We start from the raw sequence: 16,402 nt of genomic DNA, 5'->3' as shown, positions 1-16,402 counted from the left end.
TGCCTTCCCCTCAGCCAATGAGCAGCCGAGCTGCCGGCGGACTTGCAGGCAGCAGCCAATAGAAAACCGCGCTGCCCCCCTCTGTTACCAGGAGAACCCGGAGCCCCGCCCAGTCCCCCACACTGCCGGTGACTGCTGCGGTAAGCGCTAACAGAGCCACCGGTGAACCCGAACACCAAACGAGCTCCTCCGGTATCTCCCTGCCGCTCCAGGCTGCCTTATACGCCCCCACAAACATCCCCCCGGCTTACTTCTCGGCCTCCACTGGGACTGGCACTGTCTCCTCGGCCATGCTTGGACGTTCTTTGCTTGCAAGGGAGCCCGCTGAGTGAAGAGAGAAGATGGCAGCTTGTATCCCCCGCGCCGGGAGCCCTTCTTATACCAGCCTTCCCCCTCTAGCCACGCCTCCCAGCTTCCGCTCACCCCCTGACCTCAGCTCTGTTTCCCGCGCTCACAGCTCTATTGTCTGTGGGTCACGTGATTGGGGATCCTGAGCACGTGACTGGGCGGGTCCTTGCGTTCGGGGACTATAGCCTCTTAAAGCGAACGTGTCACAATACAATACAACAGGATGCGGGTAGGCCACGTGCTACACGATTCATAAGTCCATGCAGACGTTCATTGTATGTCCAAAAGAGCCCAAAGGAAGCTATGCGAGGTCAGATGTCTTAACCAGTCATGTGATGTGCAGAACCCTCCCCCGATCCTCTCCCGGAATTGTGCAATCCTTCATGATGCCGAGAGCGCACTGGAGTCAACATTCCCACCGCAGGTGACATGACAGTCCGCACTCACAGTGTGTCCTCAGTCTTCCAGGTTATATGGCACCCAACTTCCCTCAACACAGAAGACTGAGGACATCTTGTGGTGAAGAAGTACTGCAGAGGAGAGCATTGGAGAGCGGATGAGTACTGCTGGCCGTCCCTTCAGTCTTCTATCTGACCTCCGTCCTCCCCTTCAGTCTTCTATCTGACCTCCGTCCTTCCCTTCAGCCTTCTATCTGACCTCCGTCCTCCCCTTCAGTCTTGCAGAGTGGTTCCGGCTCCTCTGACTGCACGCTGGGAGCTCCTCACAATGTGCATTAGAGGCTGCAGCAGGTCAGATAGAGGCCGCAGCTGGAGGGCCGGAGTTTGGCTACGCCTGGTCTAATACATCACAGCAATGGCGAGGATCTGATCTGTGTAGTCACGTGTGCGGCTGCAGGAGGAGTGAGACCACCCTTTTCAGTGCCCGCAGTTCTCCTTACCCCGCTTGCTCTCTCCACTGCTAGTGATCATCATCACACCGGTGACACGTCCTTTGCTCTCCGGCTCCTCTGAGCCACCACAGGGACACCGGACATGAGCGCGCCAAAAACGTTTCATGAAGGAAAACACATTTTTAATGCACCGAGCCTCCGCAACCGCGCGCTGCGAATGCAGCACGAGCGGCGGCCATGGCAGCCTCCGGCGCGTTCCGCCTTGGGCGCCGCCGTCTTTGAGTGTATCATGGTATATACAAAGATGGCGGCGCGCTCGTTCAACGTGTGACGTCACACTGAGAATGCAGAACGGGCGGCGGCCACGTCGCCCCCCGCGCGCGTTCTGCGCTTGCACAGAAAGATGGCGGCGCCTGAACACACGGGCACCACCGTCTTGGTGTATGCCATGATACACTCAAAGATGGCGGCACGCAAGGCGGAACGCGCCGGAGGCTGACATGACCGCCGCTAGTTCTGCATTCTCAGTGTGGCGTCACACGCTGAACGAGCGCGCCGCCATCTTTGCGTCTATCTTGGTATACTCAAAGATGGCGATGCCCGTATGTTTAGGCGCCGCCATCTTTGTATATACCATGATACACTCATCAAAGATGGCCGCTCGCTCACTGAGAATGCAGAACGAGCGGCGGCCATGTCGGCCCTCTGGCGCGATCTGCCACGCGCGCCGCCATCTTTGTATATACCATGATACACTCATCAAAGATGGCCGCTCGCTCACTGAGAATGCAGAACGAGCGGCGGCCATGTCGGCCCTCTGGCGCGATCTGCCACGCGTGCCGCCATCTTTGAGTGCATCATGGTATATGCAAAGATGGCGGTGCGCTCGTTCAGCGCGTGATGTCACACTTGCGCGCCGCCATCTTTGAGTGCATCATGGTATATGCAAAGATGGCGGTGCGCTCGTTCAGCGCGTGATGTCACACTTGCGCGCCGCCATCTTTGTATCTCGGTATACACCAAGATGGCGGCACCCGTATGTTCAGGAGTCGCCATCTTTGTGTATACCAGGATACACTCAAAGATGGCGGCGTGCGTACGCAGAACTTGACGGCGGCCAATAGAGGCCGCCGTTCCTTCCGCTAACAAATTTTTGTATTCCTGAATAAAGTTTTGGGATATTTGGACATATAATAAATTTGTTATTTCGGATTCGGACGAATCGCAGAATCACCTGATTTTCGCTGATTTGCAGGTTCGTCCGAACGCACATGTCTGAGGGATACCATTGGAAGTCGCGGGGCCCCCGGTACAGCCTACCTGACATGACCCCCATCAGTGGCCCTGGAAGTGCCGTGCGGATGGCAGCCGGCTCAGAGGAGCCCATACAGAGTACATTGTGCAAGCTCCTCCTCACTCTCCATTCTGGGGGATCCTCCGCTCGCACCGCCCACCTTACCCGAGCCGCTCCGCGTGCTGCCGTCCCTCCTGTCAGCCTCCACTGGCAACACGCTCACATGACCGGCAGCCATGTACTGCTCCATACAAGAATGGAGGGGCCAGAGGATGGGGCCCCCGGTACGTAGATGACGGGATCCGCCCAGCTGCGTGAGTGACAGCTGGCTCTGCCTATCTAGAGGCAGAGCCAGCTGTACCCTCCCCCGTCCGTTCCGCCAGTCAGCGCTGGAGGATTGGACGGGGGAGGGGGGAATCCCTGCAGGGAGCCGTGAGTGACAGTCACGGCACAGGATCGAGAGGTGAGCGAACGCCGGTATGTGTTCCCTCACCTCCCGATCTACTGAGCCGACCTGTGACAGTCTCATTGTCACAGGTCGGCTAGAACTATGAGGTGAGTGAATTTTTTGGGCGCCGCCGTCTTTGAGTGTATCATGGTATATACAAAGATGGCGGCGCGCTCGTTCAACGTGTGACGTCACACTGAGAATGCAGAACGGGCGGCGGCCACGTCGCCCCCCGCGCGCGTTCTGCGCTTGCACAGAAAGATGGCGGCGCCTGAACACACGGGCACCACCGTCTTGGTGTATGCCATGATACACTCAAAGATGGCGGCACGCAAGGCGGAACGCGCCGGAGGCTGACATGACCGCCGCTAGTTCTGCATTCTCAGTGTGGCGTCACACGCTGAACGAGCGCGCCGCCATCTTTGCGTCTATCTTGGTATACTCAAAGATGGCGATGCCCGTATGTTTAGGCGCCGCCATCTTTGTATATACCATGATACACTCATCAAAGATGGCCGCTCGCTCACTGAGAATGCAGAACGAGCGGCGGCCATGTCGGCCCTCTGGCGCGATCTGCCACGCGCGCCGCCATCTTTGAGTGCATCATGGTATATGCAAAGATGGCGGTGCGCTCGTTCAGCGCGTGATGTCACACTTGCGCGCCGCCATCTTTGTATATACCATGATACACTCATCAAAGATGGCCGCTCGCTCACTGAGAATGCAGAACGAGCGGCGGCCATGTCGGCCCTCTGGCGCGATCTGCCACGCGTGCCGCCATCTTTGAGTGCATCATGGTATATGCAAAGATGGCGGTGCGCTCGTTCAGCGCGTGATGTCACACTTGCGCGCCGCCATCTTTGTATCTCGGTATACACCAAGATGGCGGCACCCGTATGTTCAGGAGTCGCCATCTTTGTGTATACCAGGATACACTCAAAGATGGCGGCGTGCGTACGCAGAACTTGACGGCGGCCAATAGAGGCCGCCGTTCCTTCCGCTAACAAATTTTTGTATTCCTGAATAAAGTTTTGGGATATTTGGACATATAATAAATTTGTTATTTCGGATTCGGACGAATCGCAGAATCACCTGATTTTCGCTGATTTGCAGGTTCGTCCGAACGCACATGTCTGAGGGATACCATTGGAAGTCGCGGGGCCCCCGGTACAGCCTACCTGACATGACCCCCATCAGTGGCCCTGGAAGTGCCGTGCGGATGGCAGCCGGCTCAGAGGAGCCCATACAGAGTACATTGTGCAAGCTCCTCCTCACTCTCCATTCTGGGGGATCCTCCGCTCGCACCGCCCACCTTACCCGAGCCGCTCCGCGTGCTGCCGTCCCTCCTGTCAGCCTCCACTGGCAACACGCTCACATGACCGGCAGCCATGTACTGCTCCATACAAGAATGGAGGGGCCAGAGGATGGGGCCCCCGGTACGTAGATGACGGGATCCGCCCAGCTGCGTGAGTGACAGCTGGCTCTGCCTATCTAGAGGCAGAGCCAGCTGTACCCTCCCCCGTCCGTTCCGCCAGTCAGCGCTGGAGGATTGGACGGGGGAGGGGGGAATCCCTGCAGGGAGCCGTGAGTGACAGTCACGGCACAGGATCGAGAGGTGAGCGAACGCCGGTATGTGTTCCCTCACCTCCCGATCTACTGAGCCGACCTGTGACAGTCTCATCGTCACAGGTCGGCTCAGATTATGAGGCTGAGTGAAAAGCACCCCCCTCATAGTTCTCCTTTAAGGAATGCCTATGGGGGAGGGGTATATGATTTGCATCAGCAGTAACACATCGTATTGTATACAAAGATCTCCCGTTTATTGCACAGACAGAATACAAAGCTGTAAAAGGCACAAAATGAAGAACAGCAAAGGCTTCTGGGAACACCAAGGGGTCTGCATATGTCCAGGAAAACTGAATGTACATTCGTTCTGTGGTGAGAATCGGGTAACATGGAATGTTCTTCCTTATAGTAGAGTCATAAAAACAGGTTCCAAGGCCAAGTAAAGACGAAAGTACCTCAGTGTGGCCACTAGAGGGCGCCGAGGATGACAGGAAATAATACATCACAGAAGAGATACAATGTAACAATTCTAGAGAATCCCAGCGTTCTATCGAGATCTCCAACTTGTCAGGATCTCCAACTCCCGTCAGTGCGCCTGCCCGGGCATCCGATGGCACAAGCAGTGATGCCAGTTGGAGAACTCGATGAGGATTGCGAGGCCGCACAATGGCGCACTTAGGGCAATTGGGCAAGTTGACGAGGTTTTTATTAAAATGCCGAGGGGCGGCGCACTAGCGCCGTCTCGTTCGGAATCTCCAACGCATGCGACGTTACGAGTTGCAGATCTCGACGAGTTGGACATTTCGACAGAACACCGGAGGGAATCAGCAGATAAATGTAACTGTTGCTGCGATAGGGATCCCTGTATTGGCAATTTTTTATCTTTGCAGAGAATTTACAGGGATTCCCCTTGAGAACATTCGATTTCGCCCCGTTCTCACATCAGAGCGAATGTACACGCAGCTTTGCTTCAAACATTCACACGCTTGTTTTGATATGAATAGACACTCCAGTGTTGTGGAAGCTCGGGAGGAGGAGTGTGGTGGACACGAGGTGACTCTGGTTTTCATCCGTCCAGCTCTGAAATGACTAGTAGGGATCGCTGAACGGGTACATGGGGTGACCGGCGTCTCTGGGGACCGACTTTCCGTCCACCTGCAAAAGATAAAAAACCGATGAGGGACGTCCCTGTGGATACCAACGTTGTAATACTCCCACGGTATGTGCGTCCGAGAAAACCCAGCACTAAGAATAGAGGAGGGGCGGAGCCTCTGTGAGGTTTCTCTCTATTCACTTCCTGTCTGGGTGACCACGCAGGAAGTAAAAGCAACGAGAGCGCCACAGATCTTTATTGCACACGACAAGAAGTCAACACATTTCGGGGGCTTAAAGGAGATCTATGAGGTGAGTGAAAATCACTCCTCCTCATAGTGCGAGCCGACCCGTGACAATGAGACTGTCACAGGTCGGCCCAATAGATCGGGAGGTGAGGGAACACATACCGGCGCTCGCTCACTTCATGATCATCTCCCTGCAGAGATCCGTCACTCACGGCTCCCCGCAGGGATTGCTCCCCGCTACGATCCTCCAGCGCTGACTGGCGGAACGGACGGGGGAGGGGGCGGGTACAGCTGGCTCTGGATAGGCAAAGCCAGCTGTCAATCACGCAGCTGGGCGGATCTCGACAGTAATGTCGGGATCCGTCCAGGCTGCGGCGGTCTCAGCTTTGGGTCACGGGAGGACGCTAGTTTATGTCCTCCCGTTACCCTTAGGAGAACTATGGGGAAAAACCACTTACCCCATAGTTCTCCTTTAATACTCCCCCCCTTCATCGGGGCTTTGATGTCGGCAGTTAGAAAAAAAAAAATAGTGGACAATAAAAAGTAAAATAAATGGGTATTAGGGGGGTCTGTTTATAACCAATTGGCAGAGCCTTTCACCCTACGGATCTTTCTGTACGGTATATTTTCTATTCAAGGTCAAACGTATGTAATGTAATGCTGAATTGTGGCCACTAGGTGGAGCTGAGGAGCATATAATATAAGTATTTGTTTCCTGTGCTCCTCAGCTCCACCTAGTGGTCATATTGTGGTATTGCATCACATAGATTTGGCCTGCAAAGAAACTACATGTAACAACGATTGTTTTACTTCTCTTCGCACAGAGCGAACGTACAGAAAGATTAATTGGCTGCAAATAGGCCCCAATGTGTTTAATGTGTTCCTGTCACATACAATAGAGGAAGCGTCCATTTTTTATAACATGTTTCAAGTTTTGATCTGCACGCTGAGCGTTTACCGTGATTAATGGGATAATGTATCTCCATCCTTTGTTCAGGCTCCCGATCTGCTGCATCTCCTCCTCCGTCAGACAGAAATCAAACACCTAATAAAAAAAAAAAGAGAGTTCCCTGAATTCAATATGAAGGGTTAAAGCTTTATACATGAAGGAGTGAAGAGGGAGAACAACACCGCAAAGGAGGAAATGATGACTTTTATGTGAGTCCATGGTTTAGTAATAATAAGTATTATAACAATAAAGTATTTTCTGGCTACACAAACACTTTACATACAGGGGGGCGGGCGGATATTATCAAAACTGAGCAGCTCTGCATGGCAACCAATCAGAAAATGAAAAAGAGAAGCGGATTGGTCGCCGTGCACAGCTGCTCCCCTCACCGTGTATACCAGGGGTAGCCAAACTCCGGCCCTCCAGCTGTGGCGAGACTACAAATCCCATGATGCATCTCTCTCCGGGAGTCATGTCTGTGGCTGTGAGAATCTTGCAATGCTTCATGGGATTTGTAGTTCCACCCACAGCTGGAGGGACGGAGTTTGGCTGCCCCTGGTGTATACAGTCAGCAAAGCACGCTTTACTTTGTAATGAATAAAAAGGCCACCACTGGCTGCATCCATGATGGCGGAGGGTCTGCCCCTCCTCTGGGTCACTGGGGGGTCCCTGATCAAAACTGGAGCAGTTTCCCACAGTAACCAATCAGCTTCTCTCCTTAGCTTGATCAGGTAAACTTTAATAATGAGAGAGAGAAGCTGGTGGGTTGCCGTGGGCTACTGCTCCAGATTTTGTCTGCTCCAGTTTTGATTAGCGTCCCTCCTTGTGTGTGTAATCTGATCTCTCCTGCTGCTCTGGTTTATCTTATAGCTCGGAGCTCATGGTGGCCAATATAAAATGTTCTTATGAAATATTGAAGCTTATTAAAAATAATAGAATATATATTTTTTATACTGAACACAAATAATAACAGGCATAACTCCTAGAGCAGTCTGTATGCAAATGTGGCCTGCCTAGGACCTGCCACACCTCCAGACAGACACCCTCCCATCAAGGCATTGTGGTATTTGCATAACTCCTCCCAAGAGCTTGCCCACTGCTTGCATCAGGGCTGAGGAGGGCAGTACCCAGGCAGAGTGCTGTGATGTTTTCAGGAAGCTATATACAGCACCTTGCTGGCCCCTCCCACCAGCCATGCCCTCCCAGCATTGCACTGAGAAGCACAGAGACCCAATGCCTGCTCCTCCATAGATATAGAGTGGCCAGTGAGTGTTGTCACCCAAGGACAGGAAGTGTGTTAGTGGCAGGATCACCGTGTGAAAATAAAGAGGAAAAAGACAGAAGAAAAAATAAATCTAATGCAGCCGCCACACCGCAGGACTGGAAAGCTGCAACATTTTTGTGCTTGGGTGTAGATACGCTTTACACAAAGTGAAACTAAATTAATTGTTGTATGGTATGCAGTCCATTCAGCCATGTGCATTACCTGCAGATTCTGGAGGATTCGGGACGGGGTGACACTCTTTGGAATGACGATCACTTTCCGCTGCACCTGCCACCTGGAGAGATACAAATGTTACGGATACTGAGTGACCATGACATGTACGAGGTGTACACACAAGCTCAATGAACTGTGACTCAGGATTGTTCAATGTGGAAGCGGCCTTATGTGAATGAATACCTCCTAAATGTCTGCGGGCCCCTTCATTACTATTCATAATCAATTCACGGGGCCCTTTGCCCAGCGAACATATGTCAACGATCATTTTCTACAAATAATAACAGAAACGAACGTTCTTCATATGTTTTCTTTTGCAGGTTGAACATATTGTCATGTAATACCACATTATGGCCACTAGATGGAGCTGGGGAGCATAGGAAATAAAAAATCAGCTCCATCTAGTGGCCACAATGCAGTATTACATTCGACCAGCAAAGGAAATATATGAAGAACGTTCGTTTTTTTCATTTGCACAAAATGAACATTTACAGATACACACACGCAGGGTGAATTGTTTACATACAAATTGTAAAGGATGTCACCAGCACACCAAGCTGTTAAAATCAGCAAATGTTCATTTTAATGACAGACAATGTCATCCAAAAGCAAGTACTTTCGGGGCCTCGCAGGGTCCCGGTCATCAGGCTCAGAATTGTTTACATACAGACCCCTTATTGGCATGTACAAAGCTTGCTTACATACAGAATGACAACGCCATGTGTGAATACTTTGCGGTGCGTTGTCATTGTGTTTCAATGGTACACCAGTACACAGACAGTAAACGCACTTGCAACCCTCATATAAGGGACACATGTGATGGAACAAAGGCGACAGATGCGTTGAAGTTTTGCACAGCGTGTTCTGACGCGCAGTAAACATTGCAACGCACAGCGGGGACTGAAAATAACATTGAAAGAAAAATAATAAAGTGCCACCATGTGTCTACACAATGCATTGCACCATGCGTACACCAAACTGCGTACCAATGCGCACGAGAACGCCCGTACTGTGGTGTGAATGGGCTCCAACTATTCTTCTCTCTCAATGTAAGTTCATCATTCTGGAATGACTGAAAATCTAACAATACATCTGTATTATCTGGGGATACAATCCAAGTTTTCACCATTTCTGTGATCTCTGTAGATATCACCGGCCAGTGATCAAATGCAATTATATGCCCCGCCCCAACTACTAAACGCTGGATTCTGATTGGTTGACTTATGGAATCCGCTCTCTGTACTGAAATATGACAGAAGCCACACAGGAAAGTGTTACATTGTTAACACAATGTACACAGAATGTATCCATCAGTCAGGCCATTGAGGTCCTACAAGCAGGGCTGCTGATAGGGGGGGGGAAGGGGTACAGCCAGCCCTCCCATACTGGGCCCCGGCCTCATCAGGTCAGCAAGGGGGCCCGGGCTCAGCTTGGAAGCAGGCGGTGAAGCTCAGGCTCCTCTCCCACAGCTGTCATGGTATATAAGGTGAATGCAGTATGCACTACTTTTTCTCCACCATAACGCATGGTATTGCAGTACCGTTGGTGGGGGTTCTTGGTTGGGTTTGGAGCCCTGTCAGTTGGGCCGTGTGGGGCCCCATGATTTCTAACAGCGGCCCTGTCTACAAGTACCTGAGAAGAATCTGAGCTTCTGATTTGCCGTATTTCTTAGCCATCTCCAGGATGCCGGGTTCCTCCAGCAGGACCGGGTCTTCTGCTTTCCTCCAGCTGCGGTCCGGAGATCCCAGAGGGCTGTAGCCGGTAATGGCCAGTCCGTTGGCCCGGCAGTGAGCGATGAGCTCGTTCTGAGCCAGGTAGGGGTGACACTCCACCTACGATCAGGAAGAAAAAGTAAACACTTTACAATGCACCATCTCTTCCTTCTCTGGACCTTGTTAACCCAACTCTGGGAGTTCCTCTGTGGGGTAGATCAGGCTGCAATACTCACCTGAGCTGTCCCCTGCAGTACCTCTTCATCACCACCAGATGTCCTCAGCGGTCCAGGTTGAATGTCACCCAGCGTCACTCAACCCTGAGGACCCATAGGTGCAGAGCGTCATGGCCCCGCCCCCTGAGTGTATTGATGCAGAGATCGGCACCGATGTCATCACACCAGCACTGCTCTCCGCATCCCCCCAAGACCAAAGAGTTTAAAACTGTAAAGGCAAGACTGGAAATAAAAGAATACATTTCAATAGTCTTTAGACAAAAACCAGTTGATGGAGGTTTACGCAGACAGCGTGCCCAGCGGCGTTCATACCTGCAGTACGGCCGGCTTTATGGTGGCAACGCTGAGAATATCATCAATCTGTCTCTTGTTGAAGTTGGACAGGCCGATCGCCTTGGTCAGACCTTTCTCCACCAGCTTCTCCATTGCTTTCCATGTGTCCTTGTAGTCGGTGTAGTCGTACTGCAGAGACCCATTCAGGTTCTGTGGGAAGATGTTATCTCCTCTCCTGCAACACAATAACATTCATGTGATCGCGAGGTAAAACATCTCAAACCTGCTGTGCTGGAGAGACCCCGGGTAACATTTAAAGATGACCTCCGCATACGGAGGTTACTTCCTTCATGGAGGCCAGCCTCGGTTTCCCCAACATCTGTAACCTGCGTTCTGCCTCCTGCGTCTATTTGGTGAACTGCCATTAGCCTGCAATGCTCAGGCACTACTCTTCTCTTCTATTCTCCTAGTCTGGAGCAGCCCTAAGGTTCCCTCCCTGGGCGCGTTCGAAGCGGTTGGTTGATCAGGCATTGCCCCTATATATAAACTTACATATGAGCAACGGGGCAACCCGCCCTTACTTTGCTCACATCTGGAATCCCCGGCTCTCCTTGTCTAATACAACTGCTTTGTTTTATCCCGGAGTTCTTGGTCCTCTCTTACATTCCCAAGAGTGTACTGCAGCCAAGTGATATGTCCGACGATACATCTACCTGTATTCTACCTGTGGACTCTCTTATCCTGGGTTATGTTGAACCGGCTGTTGTTGTTTTTTTTTTCTTTTCTTTCTAAACTTTATTTTATATAACATTGATAACACCAATAAAAAGCATATTTAAAAAGGAGAACTATGAGGGGGAGGGGGGGGTGCTTTTCACTCACCTCATTGACGTTGCACTCACTTGAAGGCATAGGGCCAGTGCATGAGATAGAGGTCCAGGTAGGAAAGCTGGAGGTCAGAGAGGGTCTTCCTCAGAGCCCCCTCTACGTCGTCCGGGTGATGTTTGTTGTTCCACAGCTTGGAGGTAACAAAGATCTCTTCTCTCTTCAGACCCTGCCAGGAACAAATGAGACGTGTTACACAATACACATGTATAGAAACATGACTATTGATGGACTAACAGAAGATACTGGTAATGCTACATCATACAAAGACATTTTATATAAATTGTGCACTTCCAAACTTGTGATAACAGCAAGGCCGGGGTGAGGGGTGTGTAGAAGAAGTGACCACCTTGGATGCTTCAGCAAAAAGGGGTTAAAAAACGGGCCGGACCTGCAACCTATGCTGCTAAAGTAGTTCACAACTGTTGGGTGGGGGGCACACTTTGGGCTTTTTGCTTTGGGTGCTAAAAGACACAAACCGGGGTAATGGTTTGGTGAGGGCCCATTTCTGTTCCATCATGACTGTCCCCTATGTACAAAGCCAGCTCCATAAAGACATGGTGTGACCAGCTTTGTGTGGAGGAACTCCAGTGTCCTGCACAGAGCCCTGACCTCAACCGTACTAAACACCTCTGGGATGAATTGGAATCCCAGTTGTGAGCCACATCTTCCCATCAGTACCTGACCTCACAAATGGATACAAATTCCCACAGACACCCTCCAAAATCTTGTGGCATGCCTTCCCAGAAACATGGAGGCTGTTATAGCCTCAAAGGGGGCGCAACGCCATATTAAGGACAGTGGTTCTCCAAAGGGATGTCCAACAAGCTCATATAGGTGTGATGGTCAGGTGTCCACAAACCTTTGGTCTTATAGGCCATGAACCCATAGTCCACACATCCTAAAACAGTTTGTAGTGCAATTATGAGCATTCATTTTACCTGATCACCGACGCTTTCCTTGATGGCTTCTCCAACTTCAGTTTCATTTCCATACACGGACGCGCAGTCTATGTGCCGATAGCCAACGCTGAGAGCGCACTTCACAGCGTCTCTCACCTGTCATGATGAAGGCCAAATAATAATGCTCAAATGCTGTAAGGATAATACTCGCTGTGGCTACTAAGGAAGTCATTTGTGAAGAGCCAAATATAAAGAAATAATAGCAAGTAAGAATTAACGGGACCAAGTGAGAAGGGAAACCCTCTCATCAATCCTGACAGGAGGTGTAAGGGAAGCCCTCTCCTCAACTCGGACAGGAGGTGTAAGGGAAGTCCTCTCATCATCTCGGATAGGAGGTGTAAGGGAAGCCCTCTCCTCAACTCGGACAGGAGGTGTAAGGGAAGCCCTCTCCTCAAATCGGACCGGAGGTGTAAGAGAAGCCCTCTCCTCAACTCAGACTGGATGTGTAAGGGAAGCCCTCTCCTCAACTCGGACCGGAGGTGTAAGAGAAGCCCTCTCCTCAACTCGGACAGGAGGTGTAAGGGAAGCCCTCTCCTCAACTCGGACAGGAGGTGTAAGGGAAGCCCTCTCCTCAACTCGGACAGGAGGTGTAAGGGAAGCCCTCTCCTCAAATCGGACCGGAGGTGTAAGAGAAGCCCTCTCCTCAACTCTGACTGGAGGTGTAAGGGAAGCCCTCTCCTCAACTCGGACAGGAGGTGTAAGGGAAGCCCTCTCCTCAACTCGGACAGGAGGTGTAAGAGAAGCCCTCTCCTCAACTCAGACAGGCGGTTTAAGGGAAGTCCTCTCCTCAACTCGGACAGGCGGTGTAAGGGAAGTCCTCCCCTCAACTCGGACAGGCGGTGTAAGGGAAGTCCTCCCCTCAACTCGGACAGGCGGTGTAAGGGAAATCCTCTCCTCAACTCGGACAGGAGGTGTAAGAGAAGCCCTCTCCTCAACTCAGACAGGAGGTGTAAGAGAAGCCCTCTCCTCAACTCAGACAGGCGGTTTAAGGGAAGTCCTCTCCTCAACTCGGACAGGCGGTGTAAGGGAAGTCCTCCCCTCAACTCGGACAGGCGGTGTAAGGGAAATCCTCTCCTCAACTTGGACAGGCGGTTTAAAGGAAGTCCTCCCCTCAACTTGGACAGGAGGTGCAAGGAAAGTCCTCTCATCAAGTCAGACAGGAGGTATAAAGGAAGCCCTCTACTCAACTCTGACGGGAGTTGTAAAGGAAGTCCTCTCAACAATTTAGGCAGGAAGTGTAAGGGAGGCCCTCTCATCTACTCAGCCTCTACAAGGTACATAATACATGTACAGTATGTAAACAAACAATCCAGAGTGATGAACAGATCCATCATACGGGATCTGGTTCTCTAATCTGCATATTTATAATCATCAGTGACACTCTTTCATCTATTCAGAAGAGAAGTAGACGGACTGAATACCTATTGTCTTCCCCGCCATGGACAGCTGCCGGCCCCACAATACCATCCAATAAATGAGGAAAGATTTATTCGTAGATGAAAGAAAACCACACAAAGTATGTTCCCGGGATCGGTGCGGCTTCGTCTCAGAAGTGGAAATGACCCGCGGACGTCACATATAAGTGACATCCAGATAAATGAAGAGACGGCAACAAAATGATGACAGAGATGTAAAACGTTGTGTTCAATATCGGAGGCGTCTCCTCCCAGATCACATTGCGGATACATCATTCTCCTGCTTTGTAATTGATCAGAATTACCTTCTATTGAGGTCTGTTTGATGCTCCCGGCTGTCCTCCCCGTGAATGAACACAGGAAACATTTCCACAATCAGATCTCATTGTAAAACCAAATGCCGTCTCTTTATCTGAGCGATCATTGTATCCCTGGAAGCGGGCCGGGTCTGGCCATTCTCCATCACATTTCATCGGGACCCCTCCGTAATATTCTTCCTGGCTGATGAGGGGAAGGGGCACACACAGGGTTGTCCTTCTTTCCCTTTTCTAGCAGAGAAATCAAGTGTCCGTCCTCCCCTTCAGGCTTCTATCTGACCTCCGTCCTTCCCTTCAGTCTTCTATCTGACCTCCGTCCTTCCCTTCACTTACCTCCGTCCTTCCCTTCAGTCTTCTATCTGACCTCCGTCCTCCCCTTCAGTCTTCTATCTGATCTCCGTCCTTCCCTTCAGTCTTCTATCTAAAGTCCGTCCTCCCCTTCAGTCTTCTATCTGACGTCCGTCCTTCCCTTCAGTCTTCTATCTGATCTGACCTCCGTCCTCCCCTTCAGTCTTCTATCTGACCTCCGTCCTCCCCTTCAGTCTTCTATCTGACCTCCGTCCGTCCCTTCAGTCTTCTATCTGACCTTCGTCCTCCCCTTCAGTCTCATATCTGACCTCCGTCCTTCCCTTCAGTCTTCTATCTGACCTCCGTCCTTCCTTTCACTCTTCTATCTGACCTCCGTCCTCCCCTTCAGTCTTGCACAGTTGTACCGGCCCCTCTCCTGGACTCAAATTGCTTCTCGCAGGTCACAGGTCTCTGACGTATATTGTTAGTCCGATCTCCTCTGATGACCAGTGTTGACAATTCTGACGTGGCACAAAGGATCTTGGGAAGGCAATTTTCAAAGTGGGATTTAAGGCAATAAATCTTCTCCGGCATGACGGTTTGTGGAGATGGGAGGTTCTCCTTTTACATGAGGGGTTTCTTGGGGCCGGAAGCTTATCGAACATCTTACCTGGCCAGGCGCACTTTTCCACGTGCCAAGTCCAATGAGCGGAATCTTCTGACCGGTGTACAAAGTCTCACACTCGACGGCGGTGGCCATGTTTGCCTTTATGTGGACCTGTCACGGAAGAATGAAAAACCTGTCAGGAAAATCAGCCCAAGCACGCAAAGCGTGCTCCTGTCAGTACATGGAACGCTTAAAGGAGAGCTATGAGGTGAGAACTTTTCACTCACCTCATAGTCAGAGCCGACCTGTGACAATGAGGCTGTCACAGGTCGGCTCAGTAGATCGGGAGGGGAGCGAACACATACCGGCTTTCGCTCACTTCTCGATCCTGTCACGGCTCTCTGCCATGACAGGGGAGGGGCTGGATTCCCCGCTCCGATCCGCCAGCGCTGACTGGCGGATCAGACGGGGGCGGGTACAGCTGGCTCTGCCTCTAGATAGGCAGAGCCAGCTGTCAGTCACGCAGCTGGGCGGATCCCGGCACAATTGTCGAGATCCGCTCCGGCTGCGGCGTATCAGTATACCGCGAGCTACAGCTCCCTATATACTGAGCCTAGGGTGACGGGAAGACGCTAGTTTGTGTCCTCTAAGGAGAACTATGGGGAAAAGACTTAACCCCATAGTTCTCCTTTAACACTAATTATTCTGGGAGGACTCTGTGAGAGTAATCCCTTCAAATCCCTTCTACATACATACATACATACATACGGTACACACGCACACACACACGCTGTATATATCTCAGATAGGAAAAGGGTAAGTGATTTTGCTCATCCATTTCCTTCTGCAGATAAAACCCTCCACCCAGCAGGAAAACCAGAAAGCTGTCTGTCCGGATCCATTCCCCCGACTCCCCGCACATCACAATGCCCTCAGCCAGATTCAGCTTCTGATTTGAGGACATACACAATGAGGCAATTTGTTATCAGGGAACGCTGGACAGGATCCTGTACAGAGTGGCCCGGTTGTCCTCGTTCTGATCCAACGTCAAATAACAACAGCGTACAAATTCACTATTAGAGTTTAGACAGGGTGTGTTTAATATCAGAGATGTGCTGGGATTTGTAGTTCCAGTCAATGGAGCTAGTTGCTGTGCTGTCACCAATGTCTGTTCATTTATAAAATACAAATTGAAGAATCTGTATCCTCCAAACGTTCCTATATGAAAGCCTTCTATGCATGCTGCCCGATGAGGGTCAAGGAGGACCCATATCACTACATATGGCCTATCCCCCTATAGCAGGGGTATGCAAATTCTGGCCCTCCAGCTGAGGTGCAACTACAAATCACATTAGGGATTGCAAAACTTTGCCACGGGCATGACTCCCAGAGACAGATGCATGGCGGGATTTGC

General features: G+C 51.1%; 2 protein-coding genes across 3 annotated transcripts in view; both read right to left on the bottom strand.

Moving 5' to 3' along the window:
• The window catches only part of NASP (nuclear autoantigenic sperm protein), a 12,812-nt gene extending 12,343 nt beyond the window's left edge, over positions 1-469 (bottom strand). The window contains exon 1 of the mRNA XM_018574644.1: positions 252-469. Within this exon, the coding sequence (XP_018430146.1) occupies positions 252-292 (41 nt within the window). The 5' untranslated portion in view covers positions 293-469. The remainder of the gene's footprint in view (positions 1-251) is intronic.
• A 5,090-nt stretch (positions 470-5,559) lies between these two features.
• AKR1A1 (aldo-keto reductase family 1 member A1) overlaps positions 5,560-16,402 on the bottom strand; it is a 28,023-nt gene continuing 17,180 nt past the window's right edge. For both annotated transcript variants that reach the window (XM_018574641.1, XM_018574642.1), the window contains exons 2-9: positions 15,052-15,159; positions 12,341-12,457; positions 11,417-11,568; positions 10,554-10,749; positions 9,926-10,125; positions 8,282-8,354; positions 6,805-6,891; positions 5,560-5,661 (exon numbers count right to left, since the gene is read on the bottom strand). In XM_018574641.1, the coding sequence (XP_018430143.1) occupies positions 5,596-5,661; positions 6,805-6,891; positions 8,282-8,354; positions 9,926-10,125; positions 10,554-10,749; positions 11,417-11,568; positions 12,341-12,457; positions 15,052-15,141 (981 nt within the window). In that variant the 5' untranslated portion in view covers positions 15,142-15,159 and the 3' untranslated portion in view covers positions 5,560-5,595. The remainder of the gene's footprint in view (positions 5,662-6,804; positions 6,892-8,281; positions 8,355-9,925; positions 10,126-10,553; positions 10,750-11,416; positions 11,569-12,340; positions 12,458-15,051; positions 15,160-16,402) is intronic.

The sequence above is a fragment of the Nanorana parkeri genome, unplaced genomic scaffold (genome assembly GCF_000935625.1).
Source record: "Nanorana parkeri isolate BGI_ZX_2015 unplaced genomic scaffold, ASM93562v1 scaffold3115, whole genome shotgun sequence".
NCBI lineage: Eukaryota > Metazoa > Chordata > Amphibia > Anura > Dicroglossidae > Nanorana > Nanorana parkeri.
Note: the sequence above shows the minus strand (reverse complement) of the source record. Positions and strands in the feature narration are given on the sequence as shown.